This window comes from Vombatus ursinus, unplaced genomic scaffold (assembly GCF_900497805.2).
Source record: "Vombatus ursinus unplaced genomic scaffold, bare-nosed wombat genome assembly UNPS02014814.1, whole genome shotgun sequence".
Lineage (NCBI taxonomy): Eukaryota > Metazoa > Chordata > Mammalia > Diprotodontia > Vombatidae > Vombatus > Vombatus ursinus.
Genome location: NW_020954592.1, coordinates 3,813,357 through 3,831,819, shown reverse-complemented (window position 1 = coordinate 3,831,819; position 18,463 = coordinate 3,813,357). Strand labels below are relative to the sequence as shown.

The following is an 18,463-nucleotide window of genomic DNA, read 5'->3' as shown; positions in this document are numbered from 1 at the left end:
AAAAAACAACAACAACAGAGATGAATACTGATTATAACTTATTACCATGACAGAAGAGTTTTCATTTCAATGGTTAGCTTCTTGGGCAGTTAACAATGATTATAGACACAGAAACAAGTCCATTTCACTTGCTGAGATGCTTTGTTGCAATACACTGAATAAGCTGACTTTTTAAACTTTCTTTGCTTTTGACATATTCTAGGTGTTTCTCAAATAGGAGTATTAACACTAACACCACTTAATCACTTTCTGCCTAGAATAACAGTCAAATCAGGGTAGAATACTTTTTGTTAGGTAACACAGTGATTGGGCAAAATGAAAACTAGTGGAAACACCAGCTTAAGACTTAAGTATTCTATTTTCAGGCTGAGTATTCCTTATCTGGGACACTTTTAGTGACTATACATTCCATCTACTGTGTGTGAGGTATGGTATGGCAAGTTTCATTATTCACTAACTGAGAAATCATGTGTGTAAGTTCTGAAAAATCATGGCTACCTCCTTTCTTGTTTTAGGGATTCTGCTGCCATAACCTGGAAGGTTCCAGCTCTAGGGTTTTTTTTTTTTTGAGCTTGGATAGTCAGAGGACAGGATGAAACAGAGGTGAAGGTGGCTCTCCAATTAGGTTAACTCCTGCCACTGATGCACAGGACCTGACCCATTTCTTCCTCACATCCCTGTTTTTCATTTAACTAAATCTCCTCTCCTTGTTATGGTCCCACTCAATTGCAGAGACAACAGAACAGAGAAGGTAGAGGAAGGCAGAACAAAAGAGGGGTAGGAAGAACAACACAATTGGGTGAGTGAAGGAGCTAGCTGTATTTTTAAAAAAAAAAATTTTGAATTATTGAAATGGAAGCCAAGGAAGGGTTCTCACTTTGGAAAAGTAACTATCTAAATTGGGGCAGTGAAAGGAGCTATCTGGAAAATACTGATTTTGTAATTGGTTTTCCAATATACCAGTAATACCAGTTTTCCAACACAGCTAGTTATTTGGCAGTTGAAGCCATAACAAACCCCCATAGGAGGGTAAATAATATTTGTTTCCTGCTACAGAAAGGATACGATTGCTTTCAGGTGCACAGAAAAGTGCCATGCTGGATTTTCCATTGCTGCAAACATGGTACTATAGGAAAAGAGAATTTACTAACTACTCCCACCTATAAATCTTCTGTTAACCAAACAAATGTTTTGGCAGCACAGCAAGGTGCAACATCTGGTAGGGGAAAATGCTGTTGTTGGCTTTCATTTGCACAGAAATATGGAAAATACTTTTATCTGTGGACCAGAAATTCTGATTAGTATTAATGTTTTGTGAGTTTGTGAATACGTGTGTGTATGTATGTGTGTGAACATGCATAAATATATCAACAAAGCAAGACCAAAGCCAGAAGACACATAACAAATATAGAGGTTACAAGTAACATAAATATTGAAGTCTTACCACCATTAAACAGACTCTTTTGGCATCTGTTTAATAATCCTGCAAAACCCACTCTTAATCCATGTAAAATTATAGCAAAGTTGGATATGCAGGGTGGGAGTCCAGAAATTGATGAGATAAGGAAGACTAGTAGGGACTAGAGGGGATAAAGTCTCATTTATTAGGGAAATGTCAAGGGGTGAGGAAAGAAATAAAAGAAATAAAGAATTTTTGTGACATTTTGTGGGACCCAAGAAACAATTTTTTTGTTCCAAAGCTTTGTGAAGTATGACCTACTTTGTAAATGATAGTGTCTCATATTAATATGGTTTGAGATTTTTTTAAAAATACCATCACGTATTTTATTGCATAAGAACTATATTTATGACATTTTCAAGATGTCATAGGAACAATGTGTCTCTAGATTTAGGATAATATTCTCCTATTACATACTAAATACTCTGAGGTAAATGATTTATTGCCCCCAAAAATTGATTGCTCACTTTCCTAAAGACACATTTCCTAGAGAGGCTACTATCTCTAACTTGTTTGAATTGTTATATTCTTCAGTGGTTACATTAATATGGTGATTTCCTATTCACTTATTACTTTAGTCCTTGTATATCATGGCTGGATCATCTTAGCAAAGTGGTGAGTTGGTCATTACTAATGAATGTGAACACGGCAGACAGCCAATCTTGACACACCCAGAAAATGGAGACTTTGTACACCTGGCTTCAGATCACATAATGCATAAAGATACATTAGACAAAAGAGAAATGCAAACCTATTAGTGCACAGTAAGACTATGACATTACGTTCTGCAATGTATAAATGGGATTTTAATCAATGTTAAAAACATTGCAGGCTATAATATTTTAATATAACACATAAACAGTGCTAAAGAATACAATACACATAAGATACAAATATTAGAAACTGATAAAAGTGACGAATTCAGAACATAGTATTTTCATTTTCAGGTATCAGAAACAAAACCAGCCCAATAGTTCCATTCTACTGTATGACAAATACTGAAGAACAAAATTTCAGTCTTAAAATACATCTTAAAGTCAGTATTTTCCTTCAAGGAAAAAAAGTACTATAAATAAATTACAATACAGTGAATTTGCCTGAACTCACTTTGTTTCTGTCTTCCAGCCTTTAAGTCAAATAAAACAGCATTAAAAACTGTACACTCTTAACAGGATAGTTGATCTTTTATAAAATAAGCTGTCTTCGGAGATGTCAAATTCACAACAAGGAAAAACCAAGCCTTGCTGTAGTCACTATTATAAAATATATATGTATATATTTATATATGTTTTTGTTTTTTACAAAATGTGTATATTAATAGCTTTGCACAAATGTTTTAAAGATAAATTTAGCTAGTCTAATAACTTCATGAAAATAAAACAGATAAATACTTCATGTTTACAACACATCATACATCATCAGCTGGCAGAGGAGGTATGTTAATCCTTGGTCTTGTAAAAAATGCTATCTTCTCCCTGTCAATGAAGAAGATGATGAGTAAAAAAGATAATCAAAAACATTATTTTCTTCATTATAGATGATAGATATGATTGAATGAAATATGCCTGGCACATAGTAAGTTTTTAATAATATTGATTAACTGATTGACATGGGCTAGGTAGGAGTTTAAGGTAAAAAACCCTGTTGTAGCAGACTTTCTTTAATCAAGAATGAGAAACAGTTCATATAAGAGCATTTGAATGGCCTTTTAATTAACCCTACTGGCAGCTGTTAGGCTTTGTTTGTTTACCAGGTTTCAGGTGGTGGATACAGCAAGTTAAATTCAAAGACTTCAAAACCTGCCTCTAACACAGCCAGGCTCTGTGACCTGGGGCAAAAACACTTGAACTCTAGCTGTTATTGGCAGAGGTAATTTTCTCACCTTGAAGTTCCCTGTAACAATAAAATCTCAGATCCAGTCTCTAGCCAGTCCACTACATGAGGCTTTATATGAGATAAGGGCAGCTGTCTGGATACAGCACTGAGCTGAGAGTCAGAAAAACTCATCTTTTTTCATTTAAATCTGGCCTCAGATACTTTACTAGCTATGTGACCTTGGACAAGTCATTTAACTCTGTATGCCTCAATTTCCTCATCTGTGAAATGAGATGGAGAATGAAATGGCAAACCACTCCAGTATCTTTGCCAAGAAAACTCCAAATGGAGTCACAAAGAATCAGACACAACTGAAAAACAACTGAACAGCAAATGAGATATATAGATGCCACATAACCACCACCTAAAACTGTGAATCAGAAGAAAGTATTATATAGATTTGGACTCAGAAGACTTTGATCCTACTTCTACTACTTCATGTGTAATTTTGTTTATTTGTTTTTGGTTTTTTTGGGGGAGGCAATCAGGGTTAAGTGACTTGTCTAGGGTCGCACAGCTAAGTGTCTAAGGCCAGATTTGAACTCAGGTTTTACTGGCTTCAGGGCCAATATTCTGTCCACAGTACCACCTAGCTGCCCCTATTTCCTGCGTATTAGACAAGTCACTTAAACTTTCTGACTATTAGTTTCCTCATCTGTAAATTGTGATGGTTAAAAAAAAAATAACAAGTTAGTCTAGGTAGCTCTGAGGTCTTTTCCCAATTATGATTCTAAAAATTTTAAGTAATATTTTTTCAAATGCAACCATGGAATATTATTGCTTAATGATCATCTTGTCCAATCCCGCCCCCCTTTTTTTACATCTGAAACAACTAAAGCTCAAAGAGTTTTTCACATGAGATATGAAGCAAAATAAAAGAGAAGGAATGGCATGAATAAATTGCATTTATGAAGCTGTTATAAGAGGAATGCGTTCAAATTGAGTGACAGCATCGCAAGAGTGAGTGGGTATCATTTTAATTTTCTTACCTAAATGTTTGCACCTGAATGGGTTCCTTCTGGTTTTGCCCACGCAGCTGGTATATTTCTTTGGAAGCTTTCTTAAGCATTTTCTCAGCTGCCTGTTCTTGATGATGTTCAAGTTTGGTTTGTCTTGTCTGAAGAGGAACATATTTTTTTAAATAAAAAACAGAAACATTGCAACTAATCAAGCCTTTTGAATCTACGAAGAAGCTTATTATGAACTGTCACAAGCACATAGGAGAAAGTACTTTCTGTACTCTGATATTTCCACCAAAAAAAAAATCTATGCTGTCCCCTGGCAGTTCCAGTTTGGCCAAGACACAGCATCCCATTTACATATAATTGAAATGAAGATGACTAGAGGGTCGCAGTGATGCCAGGATCAGTTCTGTCCAGCCCTTCCCCCATACTGATATTCACTCCATTTAGGGACCTCTGCACTCATAAATGAGAAAAAGGCATTCTCCTAACTTTCTCTTTCCCACATAAACAAAAGTATACTTCTCCCCATCCTTCCACTTGGAGGAAGAAAACTGGACTCAGTATATTCCTTATGAATCTTTAATATGCATTTTCATACATACATAGTTATTTATTTTGGAAATCAAATGTAGAAGGCACAAGTTTTTTTATGGTATTAAGTTCAAGTTCCTTATTTTAGGACAAATATAGAAGTAAACTGGAAATGTGTAGTTAGAACACATGCATAGCATCTTACCTGCCTCTCTGCTTCCTTCAGCAAATTTCGGAATCGTTCATCTCGAAGAACCCAGTTGGGAAGGTCAGTTTGCCCTCGGACCTGGGCATCCTCCAAACGTTGCCTCAGTTCTCTCAAAGCGCATATCTCCTCATTCAGCTGTCTCTGTCTAGTACGTGATGCCTGGAGGTCCAGCTCCAGGTCTAAGGATGTCCGTGCCATAAGCTCAGCCAAAGAAGACCTACAAGACTACAAAAGGATCGTGATAAATCAAAATAGATGCAAGATGAGAGAGGAATGGAAACTATAACCCAACCATTGGGAACACACTTATTACTTAATACTTATTATTATTAACATACTTATTCACAGTCACGGTAAGGAAATTAACTAAGCTATAAAATATAAAGGTAGTTTATCTTTCTATGCCTATGGTTTAAAAAAAAAACAACTTTGTCAGATATCTTCCTCAAAATTCAAGTAAACTATATATCTACAGAATTTGCCTTATCTACCAGTAGAGCAACCTTGTCAATAAGTCAACAAGCATTTATTAAGTACCTGTTACCTGCCAAGAACTGTATTAAATGTTGACACAAAGAGTCTCTGCACTCAAGGAGGTGACAAGTGCATTGTGAGTGACAACATAAATTATGTACAAATAGGATACACACACACACACACACACGAGATACATTGGAGCTAATCTCAGAGAGAAGGCACTAGCATTAAGGAGAAGGTGATAAGAATTCTTGCAAAAGGTAGGATTTTAGTTGAGACTTGAAGGATGCCAGAGAGGTCAGAAGACAGACAAGGAGAAAGAATATTCCCGGTATGGGGAAAGGCCAATGAAAATGCAAGCAGTTGGGAAATGGAATGTCTTGAGTGAGGAAGAGCCAGGAGACCAGTGTCACTGGATCAAAGAGTATGTGGAAAAGGGAATAAGGTATGAGACTAGTAGGGTATGAGGGTCCCAGGCTATAAAAGCCAAAGACTGGATTTTATATTTGATCCTGGAAGTAATAGGTAAAGCCAGGTTGACTATTTCTAACCATCATTTTATGTCATATTTTTAATGTTTTATTGATGCTTTGAAGGGGTGGTGGTGAATGTTTCTTTAATCACTAACATTTCCCAATAGTACCCCCCATCTCTCTGTAACAGAAAGAGCAAAACAAACTGACTTATCAATTGTTTCTGACAGTACATGCATGTATGCATGTTTACCTATGTTTACCACTTCCATTGGGAGGAGAGAAACACATTTCACGATCAGTTGTCTGGAAACTAAATTCTGATTTTTAAAAAGTGTTTTTTGGTCATTTTGTGCATTCTTTTGGCTCTTCATGCTTAACAAGTTCATACAAATTTTCCTTTCTCTTTGGCAAGGCAATTTGGGTTAAGTGACTTGCCCAGAGTCACACAACTAGCAGGTATCAAGTGTCTGGTCTGAGACTGGATTTGAACTCATGTCCTCCTGACTGGAGTCAGGGCCTGTGCTCTATTCACTGCGCCACCTAGCTGCCCCTAAATTTTCCTTTCTCACTCTGAATTCCTTCTAATTCATCATTTCATACAGAGGAATTATATTCCATTACATTGATATACCAGAAGTTGTTCAGGCATTCCCCAATTGATGGGCACCTGCTTTGTTCCAGTTTTTTGTTTTGTTCTTGCTACAAAAGAAGTGCTGCCATGAAAATTTTGATTTACAAGGGACTGTTAAGTCATGGCTGACTCTTTGTGATCCCATTTCTTGGCAAAGATATTGGAGTGCTTTGCTATTTGCTTCTCCAGCTCATTTTACAGATGAGGAAACTGAGACAAACAGGGTTAAAGTGACTTGCTCAGGGTCACACAGTTTATAAGTGTCTCAGGCCAGATTTGAAGATGAGTCTTCCTGACTCCAATCCCAGCATTCTACCCATTGTGCCATATAGCTGCCCATAAGGGAGCTTACCCTTTGTCTTTGACTTCTTTGAGGTATATGCACAACAATAGTAATACTGAGTGTCAAATGGCATGATAATTTTAGTCCATTTTCCACACAATTCCAAACTATTTTCCAGAACATTTGACCCAATAGAAGCAGCTAGGTGGCACAGGAGATAGAATGCTAGACCCGGTGTCAGAACAACCTGAGTTCAAATCTAATCTCAGACACTTATTAGCTGTGTGACTCTAGGCAAGCCGCTTAAGCTCTGCTTGCCTCAGTTTCCTCATTTGTAAAATGGAGATAATAACAGCAACTACCTCAAGGGGGTGTTGTGAGGTTCAAATGACATAATATTTGTAAAGCACTTAGCACACTCATTGTAGGTGGTATATAAATGTTTATTCCCTTTCCTCCTCTCCCAATTCAGAACATTTCCAACAGTATATTCATACCCCACCCTTCCCATATCCCCTCCAGTATCAACTATTTGGCAGATATTAGGTGAAAGCTGTGTGTACCTTTGGAATGCTTAATAAGTGCCTAACACATGCAGGGGACAAGGCTACATAGTGACGTGGAGACATTAAAAATCTAAAACAACTGAGGTGATAGTGAGGTAGAGCCCACGGAGCAGTGACCTGGAAGAAAAGAGATCAAGGCTCTTGTCCCAACTCTGCCACATTCTGTGCGCCTCATCACTTCCATGGGTCTCAGTCCCTTCACCTATAAAATGTGAAGCTCCAACTAGCTGATCTCTAAGGTTACTTCAAGCTCCAAGAAGTTTATTCTAAGCAATGGGTAATTAAATTCTTAACTTTAAAGGCTAAATATCTTTAAATTCACTGAAATTTTTACTAAGATAATTAACACTAAGATCTACTTAATGATTCAATGACTGTTTTTATTGTTTCACATTCAAAAATCTATGTATGTAAGAATATATGTGTGGTTGTTTTTGTTTTTTGTTTTTTTTTAAATTAAATGAATGCAGTGATGTCTCTCCTTTCCAGAAGTGGGGGACAATTCCACAGAATACCACATATATTGTTGGGTTTGGTCAACACATTTAGTTTTGCTGTCCCCTTTTCTTTCTCTCACTTCTAACGGTCTTTGGAATACCCTTCTAGGAAATGAGAGGAAGGATATGTTGGAAAATGAAGGTGATGTAAAAACAAAAGATACCAATAATTTTTAAAAATTAAGTATGTTTAGGTTGAAAATAGATATTTAAGCCTGTCACTAAAGTAGTATGGGAATAAACCAACATAATCTGTTCAGAAAAGACAAAGGCAGAAAATTATCATGCATATAATTTAGGTATGATAAATAACAGGGTAGCCTCTTTACAAAAATTATGGCTGAACTGGAGGAAAAAAATATTTTAGCGGGGCAGCTAGGTGGCACAGTGGATAGAGTACTGGCCCTGAAGTCAGGAGGACCTGAGTTCAAATCCGGCCTCAGACCAAACACTTGACACGTACTAGCTGTGTGACCTTGGGCAAGTCACTTAACCCCGACTGCCTCACTTTAAAAATATATACATATATATATATATGTATATATATATATATTTTAGCTCCTGACAAATTTAATCCATGTTTCAAGACCAATAATGTACACGGAAATATTCCAGCTACAGCTACCTAAATGAAATAAGTTTAATTTTTAGAAGAATTTAGTGTCTTAGTTTGTCAAATAATTCATTCATTCATTCATTCATTCATTATCTGATGTATGCATGACTTCTTAAGACACTGGAGCAGATAAAGACTATATTAAAAGCTTCACAAGGCCATGCCATTTTATTTAGAAATACAAGTACATGATATTACCATAAAATCATATTGTTGGAGATAAAAAGATAAGAACAGAATATTTCCTATCCTTGGGGAGCTTACATTCTAGTGGAGGGAAATAAGATGTAAGCTCCCTAAGTTTTTTTTTCAATTAACAAAAAGTCTTTTATCTCTTTCCTCCACCCCATTAAAAATGAAAAATAAAACCCATGTAAACAAACACAATTAGTCCAGTAAAACCAATTCCTACAATGGTTATATCCTTAGCTCCTTAATCTCTTTGCAAACATTTGAAACAAACATGTTGGCAACATTGCCAGAGAGACAAGACTGAGAAAATTTCAAGAAACAAAACACTGCTACTACAGGCTATGAAGCTTAAGAGAATGTAGTGAAAAGCAATTAAACTTTAAAATTTCTGGATATCATGAACTTCTCACAATGCAAATCTTACAAAATGGAAAATGCAGAAGTAGATGTTGCAAGGAAAAAAATATAAATGACAATGAAGAAAAAGACAATGGTAAAAATGTTCGATCTGCAGTCAGGGGACCCTAATTTAAACCTGTGTTACTTGGACAAATCACTTAATCTCTACTGTCTTTAGTTTTCTTATTTATAAACTAAGGGAATTGGACTAGATGACCTCTAAAGTCTAAAGTCCCTCCAGCTTTAAATCTATGATTCCATGCTCTCAAAAAAGACCATCTATTTTGCTTTCTAAGAAGTTTTAATTGCTAGGAAGTTCTTCCTCATAGAAAACTCAAATGCCTGCCTATACCATCAACTCACACTTCTCTGTGTACAGCCTCAGAATACAAGCCAAAATACGGAAATATATTTTACACAACTGCACATATATAATCTATATCAAATTGCTTGCCTTCTCAAGGAGAAAGGGAAAGGAAGGAGGGAGAGAAATTTGGAACTCGAAATCTAAAAAAAGAGTACTAAAAATTGGTTTTACATATAATTGGAAAATACATATAAAAATGTTCACACACACACAAAAGAAGTTATAAGGCAAAAACCTCTCTCACCAGACAATGCCTCATGTATTTATTTGAAAGCAAGATAGCAATTTTGTTTTCCTGCCCCATCTTCTCTCCTCCAGAGAAGACACAACCAAGAGATGATTTTAGATGTTTTTTAGTCATCACATATAAGCACAAGGGGAGTTGAAAAAGAAATTATCTCTAAAATTTGTAAACAAAACCAAAACAAAAGCCAAAAACAAAAACAGAGAAAGATAATTGATGCCTCATAAGTACTATATGAAATATACCTGCTTATAGCGTAGAGTACGTCGTTCCAATGTATTTCGGACAAAAGGGGACTTTCTTGGCAGGGTTGAACTATCACTGTCACTGCGATATAGCTGCAGAGAATACAAAGGTAGTTAGAAATTCATCAGACCTTGTGAATATTTAATATGTTCTGAATTAAGTAACTTTTTACCCTTCCTGAAACTCTGCTTGATCTCTCATACACATCTTAATCTTCTTATTTTAAAAATGCTTTCAGCCATCACTTAAATACTTTCTGTAGTTCTATAAATCATCTAAAAATGTCTCAAGGATGTTTCATTTGACAAAGTTCCTTCCCATAAATACAAAGTACCATTTATCTTATGTATGATGTTGACAAGCACCATTTTCATATCTATCAGTACACTTGTCATTTTGTTATTTCCTATGTTTAGTATAACTTGGATAATTGATTTTCTAAAAAGAGATTCATGACTACTTGGAGAATAAGCCAATATTACAAAGCTACTGCTCTTCCAGTCAAAGGAAAAATCTGTATTAAAAAGAAAAAAACATAATACCTCTTTTATAGACTCCAAGATATAATTCATTTTCTTTGGTTTTAGTCTCTACCCTCAGTATAAATACATAACTGTGACAGTGCCAAATTAGTTAACTTTACATCCTTATTTTCCGTGTGAATTAACCCCAAATTCTCAAGCAACATTTAGCAACATGACAACTTAAAACCAGTGCAATCACTAAAACATTAAAAAAAAACAAAACAAAGAGGTCTTTCTCAAGAGTCTCCAGTAATTGTACATAGATTACTTCAATGGGGGGGGGAGGGCAGGGACAGGGCTCTACATGAAGGAAAAAGAAACACTCCCTAACAACACAATTTGATCCATCCCTCTTTCCTGGCAAGTGAAGAATATCTCACTTTCACAAATAAATGTGAAAGTGAAGAACTCATTTTTCTTCACATTTAGCAAATTAAATCCAGTCGCCTAAAGGTATCATATAATGGATCCTAAAGTAATATTTCAGAATGTTTTGGGATAATACACACCCTTACTTCACTGTATGAGCATCGAGAATTGAATTGTGCTGTGTTCCAAATATGTCCAAATTGATATTTTACTTACTCTGCAAACGTACTGACTTCGTGCTCCCGGCGAGAAAGTCTGTGAACGAACAATTGCACTACTCCGAACAAAAGGAGAACCACGAGCCCTGCGGCTGGTCCTCTCTTTTGGAAGAACTGGTACTGCTTCTGGGAAGAGATCCTCTGTGTTGGTTTCCTTATCAACCTACAAGTTAAATGATATTTACCATCACTAGTATCTCTAGGACATAGGAACTAAAACTGATGTAATCACTTAGCAACAGCAACTGGACATGACAAAGAATATAAAGCAAGAATGGGAGTCTCTTCTTTCAAAGAATTTTCAATCTTCTTGAGGACACAAGACAAATGCCATAAAAAAACTAGAGTTGTGCAAGGGCATCATAAAATCACGTGTGCAACACATAAGCATCATGCATAAGAAATTGGTCACTGGGTAAAGTCAGTCAAGAAAAGCCATCAGGAAAAAATGAGTCAAATTGGGCCTTGAAGGAATTTGGGGGTGTTAAACAAAGAAAAAAAAATGCAGAGTATTCCAAATGGAACAATCAGCATGAGCAATCACATGGAAAGAACAGACTGTATTGTGTGGAGAATGGTGGGAAGGGGCTATACTAGAAAGAAGGGTCCATATTGGGAACTGGTGAGCAAAAAAGAGAAATGCATGTAGTGAAGCTGGTTAGCAGAGTACTTTAGAGTCTAACTGAGAAATCTGAATGTGATCTGACAGGAAGTCAAAATAGATTCTTAAGCAGAAGTAACATGGGAAGCAGTGTTTCAGAAAGATTAATCTGGAAGTGCTCTGTGGAACCAATTGCAAAAGACAGAAGCTGGAGGTTGATTAATCAAAAGATTAGCCAAGTAATCCAGGCATGAGAAGATGAGGGCCTCACCTAAGGTACTGGCAAGGAAAATGGAAAGAAAGGGTCAAATCCAAAAGAACTCAAAGGAAAAATTTATCAGTCACTTGAAACCCAGCTCCAAGAAGTTTTAAACTACAAAAACCAAGCTTTTCACTTCAGTATTATTAGTTAAAATCAAGTTGGATGAATAATAGGCAAAAATGATGTGGATTTAATAAATTTTGCACTCACTACTGAATTTGTAGATGTGGCCCTGGGTTTTAAAGAATTAGTCTAATTTAAGCATCCATTCTCTTTGTCCAGTTTGAGTCTGGCAGGCTGGCTTTAGGATTATTAGTGGACCTCGTATTCCACGCCTTATTTTTTCTTCTGAAAAGCAAAACTCAAATAGCCTATTAGCTAACAATTCATGCCAATCGGGAAGTCAGCATTTCCTGACTTGCATGGAAGGAAGAACAAAGGTAACAGACCTTGATATCATAGAACTATTTATGCTGAGCAAATTATTTAGTTTATTACTTGAATCTCTGGTCAATAGTTAAGTATTGGGTAGATTCTACCTGTACTTGAGCCTGTCAGCTAAGGATCTTGACTCATACCTCACCTAAATAAATGAGACCATTGGCCAAGATCTCTCTCTTCTCCTTTCCTCCTTTTCTCACTTCACTATAATGTCTTCATCCAGTATCTTCCAAACTCTTCTGCATACATCATGAATTCCAACTCCTCCTATTTTCTCTAGTATATGGTTCCCACTATCATCATTAATGACTTTATAACCCTCAATCTCTTCTAATTTAGTGGTTCCTTCCCTGCTGCCTATAAACACGGCTCTTATGACCCACCCAAGACCCACAACCTTCCTCGAGAGCTCTTGTGCTGTATCTTGTCCTCTCCATTTGTGGTTAAATTCCTTAGGAAAGCCATCTAGTGGAGACTATGAGTATCTACTCCTCTCACATTATTCTAAAACACCAGCAAACCAGCTTCCAACCTCATCTTCCAACTGAAACTGCTCTCCCCAAAGCTAGCTGCCTTTTGTACATTGAAATTAGTTGTACTGTAGACCTCAAATTAGATGCCCTGTAGGCATTTCAAACTCAATAACTCCAAAATAGAACCCATTATGATTTCGCCAAACCTTCCCTTCTTCCAAACATCCCTTTTACTGTAGTCAACACCACAATCCTCTAAGAAAACCAAGCTATAACCTCAGTGTCATCTTTGACTCTACCTGAGCTTACCTCACATATCTAATCTCTTGCCAAACCTTGTTTTTACCTTCACAACATCCCCTGTATATGCCTCCTCCTTTCCATTTACACAGCAACCACCCTTGTTTAAGTACTCATCACCTATCACCTTGACTATTGAAATAACTTTCTGATTCACCTCTCTACCTCAAGGTCCTCCACACTCCAATCTAATTCAGTTGTCAAAGTGATTTTCCTAAAGTCCAGGTCTGATCATGACTTTCTCAATAAAATCCAATTGCTCCCTATTATTAGGATGAGTCAAAACAAAACAAAAAAAAATCCCCTCTATTAGGCATTTAAAGCCATTTACAATCTGGACCCTTCCTACTTTTCCATTCTTCTTATACTTGACTCTCCATTACACACTCTACGATTTGACTACACTAGCATAATTGATGTTCCTCACACACAACACTTTATATACTGACTCCAATGCCTTTGCACCGCCTATGTCTCTCATGCCTCAAATGCTCTCCTTGCTCACTTCCAATTCTCAGCCTTCCTGGATTCCTTCAAGACTTAGCTCAAATACCACTTTTCATAGGCACCTCATACTCCATCCCACCCCCCTGCTACTACTGCTTTCCCTCTCAGAGTATCTTTCATCTGTATATTTCTTGTATGTACATATTTACTTGAATGCTGTCTTTCCTCCTTTGGAATTTGAGCTCCTTGATGGCAAGTACCATATCTTTGTCTTTTTTTGCATCTTCAGCACTCAGCACAGTGCCTGACATATAGTATAGATAAATGCTTATCAACTGACTCTCTCCCCACTCACACATATACACATAAATATAGAGATATTTACACACACAGAGATTTAATATTGCTTTTTTAACTGCAGAGCCACTACTTTTTTCATTGTACTACAAAGAACCTATAAGAACCTATGTCTTCATCCAGTATCTTCCAAACTCTTCTGCATATATCATGAATTCCAACTCCTTCTATTTTCTCTAGTATATGGTTCCCACTATCATCATTAATGACTTTATAACCCTCAATCTCTTCTAATTTAGTGGTTCCTTCCCTGCTGCCTATAAACACGGCTCCTCTTATAAGACTCAATTCTGAGTCTCAAGACTCAGAATTCTGAGATCATATTAGGTTTACCTTTATTTTGCTCTAATCCAGTCAAATGCCAAATCCTATTGTCATTTTCTTTATATCACAGTAGTCAATCTTTACTGTTGGCCCACATCAAAAAACCTTAGTTTATGATTCTTAACTTTACCAAAATGATGACAATCAGCCTTTTGCTAATTCTCTGATTCTAGTCTTTCTCTTTTTTAAATTGACCATATCCACTAACCATTATTTGAACTTTAAAGCTTAAGACCTTCCAATGGCTCCTTCACAAATACCAAATGAAACTTTGATCATGAACTTAAGACCCTTGATGAAAATGTTCTCCTTTACAGGTCCTCCCAACAAATAGTAAAAATTTCCTACCTCCCCTTCCCCAATCTAATAATACTGCCCTCTCCTTGCCTTCATGTATTTTCCAAAGTGTCCTCAACCTTTGGAACAGACTTGCTTGCTGAAATCCTTTCCTTCCCTCAAGAACCAGCTCCTACCTCTTCCATGAAACCTATATGACCTCTTTAGCTAGAAAAGACCAAAAACACTCTCCAACCTTTCATGGCAATCTGGTTGACTTCTCCTGTTCCCTTTTCTCCTTCTAACTTGCATATTTATTTGTGAATACATCTCATCCCCTTACTAAACTCTAAACTATTGAAGGGCAGGAACAATATCATTTTTCATCTTTGTATCTTTAGTGCCTATCCCAGCATTCTAAGGCATGATTATTGAATTAAACTGAATTTCAATCTCTTGCCATACAAACTCTGCTCCCAAATATTTGCACATACTTTTTCAAGTGGGTAGGATGACCTCCCTCTTCTAATCCACCAATTTCCCTTCTGCCACTGGAAAATTTCCTCAAATAAAGCTCCCTTCCCCTGTGAAGCTTTCTGAAATTAAAAAGAGCTTTATACTGCAGTATCATTTATGTCCCTTGTGACCATCCTTCCCCTGACCACAATTAAAATTTTGTATGCATTTGTATGATGTAATGCAGAGAATACAATTTGTCTTGGTTTGGTCATCTGTCATTTTATTTTAGCTCCTAAATTTAAATCACAAATTCCTTAAGGAGATGGACAATATCATCTCCTAGAATAGGAGCACATTAAAGAGTTTTTTCCTAATTAGAATAATCAAAGCACCAGCAGTTACATCCAAGGCAATAGTCATATGACTTTCTCTACTTACCTTAAGAGAAGCAGGCTGAATCTTCCCAGAACTATACTGATCTGCCTGACCTGCAAACATATGTCCATGGCGGGATTCAACACCGACACAGTAGGCCTCTGGGTAAGGAGGACTGGTCTGAGTGCAATTACTACATCCACTGTCAACAGATTCTGCTTGCCAGCTCCTAAAGTCAGGACATTTTAAAAGATCCAAAAAAGGTTAATCAGAAACACGGGATTTTTTATACTCCCTTTCAGTAACATTGGTGGCTCTATCAGCCATCTACTTAACTGACTTATACAGGTAAAGCATGTGAAGGTTTGTTTAATATGAAAACATGGCCTTTTCTCCTAAAATAACTCACAGGATTTTGTGTTTTGCGCAAGACCAGCTCATGTTTTTGTTAAGCTGTAATCTGCAAATATGTTCTATATTTGTAATCTCACTTGAGCCTCACTACAGTCCTGTGTGGAAGATATGGTGGGTGTTCCCACTGCCATTTCACAGACAAGAAAAACTGAAAATCAGTAGCCCAATGGAGCCATGAGTAGAACCAAATACTCTGATTCCCACTTCAGTCCAATGATCTTTACATTGTACCATGTTGCATCTATTAAGTCACATGATGAATAACATCATTCATAAAGTCATTTTGACTTAGTATATAGAATTTGAGTACAATCTTTGAGTACTCCGTCATGGAGTAATGGAAATAGACTCCATCCATTCCTCTTTCCCACCCTCGATTGGATACAGTGTAAGTATAACAGAAAAAGAAGTTACAGACTGGTTTGGGTCTGGCCTCTGCCTCCTACGTATAAATTTGGAGAAGTCAATTAACCTATCTGGGCCTCTGTAAAAATGAAGGGGTTCTACTAGATCAAGGGTTCTTAATCTGGCAGCCATGACCTTGTTTTTAAAAATATTTTAATAAATGTGTTTCAATATAATTAGTTTGCTTTGCTATTCTATTATTTTATGTATATTTAAAAGAAGGGGTCTTCAGGCTCCACCAGACTGGCAAACGGGTCCATGATACAATAAAGGTAAAGATTAGATATGTTAACTTACGTTTATGATCCTTTCTGCCTCTAACATTTGATCTAATCTAATGCATTTCTTCTTATATTCAAAGAAAATCCAGGGAAGAATTATATGGAAAGAGAAAGCAACAGTAGGATAAATATGGACAGAACAGGAGTATGATTAATCATAGAAATGAGCGGATGTGAGAAGTAGGAAGAAAGAAATTTGCTATGATTCCTTGGTTATTTAATCACATTTCAATTAGTACAAGTCTTTAATGACCAATAATTCATTCTTTGGCTCTTTTGGTTATGATTTTGTTCTGACAAGTTCATTATATCAATGAGACTTCATTGTGATTTCTAAGAAATATCTAAATAGCATCAATTCTGAAGTGCTGTTGGAAATACCACTAGCTTATATTTCTCTATTTGAACGAAAGTTATTTTGTTTTTAAAGAAATACAAGGTTTAGAAGTAAACCTAGCTGGAACCATGGAGTTCATTTAATCCAATCTCTTCATTTTACCAATAAGAAAACTGAGCCTCAGACAGATTATTTAATGAAGGTCACATTGCTAATTAGCAACAGGACTAGAAGCTAAATCTACTGATTCTTATATAATTGTCTTTCCATCAATTGTATGTCCCTCATGAAATTATGCTTCATTTTTCTTGTGAAATGATTGTTTAAATTCTTTCCCAATTAAACCAAAGGAGCTTTCAACTAAAATTCATTCTTTTTTAGAAGGGAAATTCTAAAAGAGGTGGAAGACTGTTCACCTTTCAGATACAGCCTCTGCTTGATCTTCTTTCCTTTCCATCTCTAAGATTTCTTCTTCTGTATATTCCAATTTTACTCTCTCCTCTGCTAATTCTCTTTCCACTGCCTCCAGCTGGGCTGTGGTCCTGGCTAACAGTACTGTAACAGCATCCTGAAAGAGAAAATGGGATTCCTGGGAACCAATTTAAACCAGCAATTTTACTGTTGAAGCAAAGAATAGATACAGTACATACAAAAGAAAATCCATTATAATACAGATAATGGTCCCTGATAGCTCCCCAGTAGAAAAGAATTCACTCCCCATGGACTCATTAGTAATACTTTAAAACTGACATACATAAACCATCACCTTTTGTGGAGATATAAGTATTCAAAGTACAAAACAACGAACAATGAATCACCTGTATTTATAAAATAATTTTGCATAAAGAAAAATCTATTCTGCTGAAACTTCCACAGGTATGTGATGCTTTATTTTTTTTTTTTAAATCCTGAATCTGATTTTATCAGTACAGGAAGCTGCATCAATGGGATCAGCAATGTCTCTGCAAAAATTTTAAGAGAGTGGCCTGGGGGGACTAAGAGGTTGAATGGCTAGTCCAGGGTCAGTGGAGGAACTTCAGTACTCAGTATTGGTCAGAGGAGGAATCTGAACCTAGGTCTTCATGGGTGTGAGGTCAGCTCTCTATCTACTCTGTCATGCCTTCTCTCACTATTTTAAATACTTGCATTAATATGCTAACCATGTACTTCTATTTACTATATCCTAAATACTTTAAGATCCCAATAGAGTTTTCTTAAAAACTAAAATGTTAATTTTTGACAATTCCTAACACTCAAACCCTTTATAACCTAAGTAAACAGCTCTACCGTTTTTATGCTGGTGTTATTTCCATGACTTTCTGCTGTGCCTTCTTCTAATTGGTTACTCCCTTTGGTCCTTTGAGGGTCAGAGCTGGTGAAGACTTGGACAGAATACCAGCGTAACTGCATTTCACTGGAACTTTCATAATCAGCCAAGTTAATCTGAGCAATTCCCTGGAAATAAGTGACATAAATGAAACTAGATTACCACAGAGCATTTTCTATTTCAACAGTTACTTTAGCACGAGAGAGAGAGAGAGAGAGAGAGAGAGAGAGAGAGAGAGAGA

The 18,463-nt window shown here is 36.4% G+C and overlaps 1 protein-coding gene across 3 annotated transcripts in view; it reads right to left on the bottom strand.

Moving 5' to 3' along the window:
* Positions 1–521: 521 nt before the first annotated feature.
* Positions 522–18,463, bottom strand: part of WWC3 (WWC family member 3) — a 198,720-nt gene continuing 180,778 nt past the window's right edge. For all 3 annotated transcript variants that reach the window (XM_027835331.1, XM_027835332.1, XM_027835333.1), the window contains 8 exons: positions 18,183–18,350; positions 17,312–17,463; positions 15,522–15,687; positions 11,142–11,306; positions 10,032–10,124; positions 5,036–5,263; positions 4,324–4,451; positions 522–2,934 (listed from right to left, as the gene is read on the bottom strand). In XM_027835331.1, coding sequence (XP_027691132.1) covers positions 2,868–2,934; positions 4,324–4,451; positions 5,036–5,263; positions 10,032–10,124; positions 11,142–11,306; positions 15,522–15,687; positions 17,312–17,463; positions 18,183–18,350 — 1,167 coding nt within the window. In that variant the 3' untranslated portion in view covers positions 522–2,867. The remainder of the gene's footprint in view (positions 2,935–4,323; positions 4,452–5,035; positions 5,264–10,031; positions 10,125–11,141; positions 11,307–15,521; positions 15,688–17,311; positions 17,464–18,182; positions 18,351–18,463) is intronic.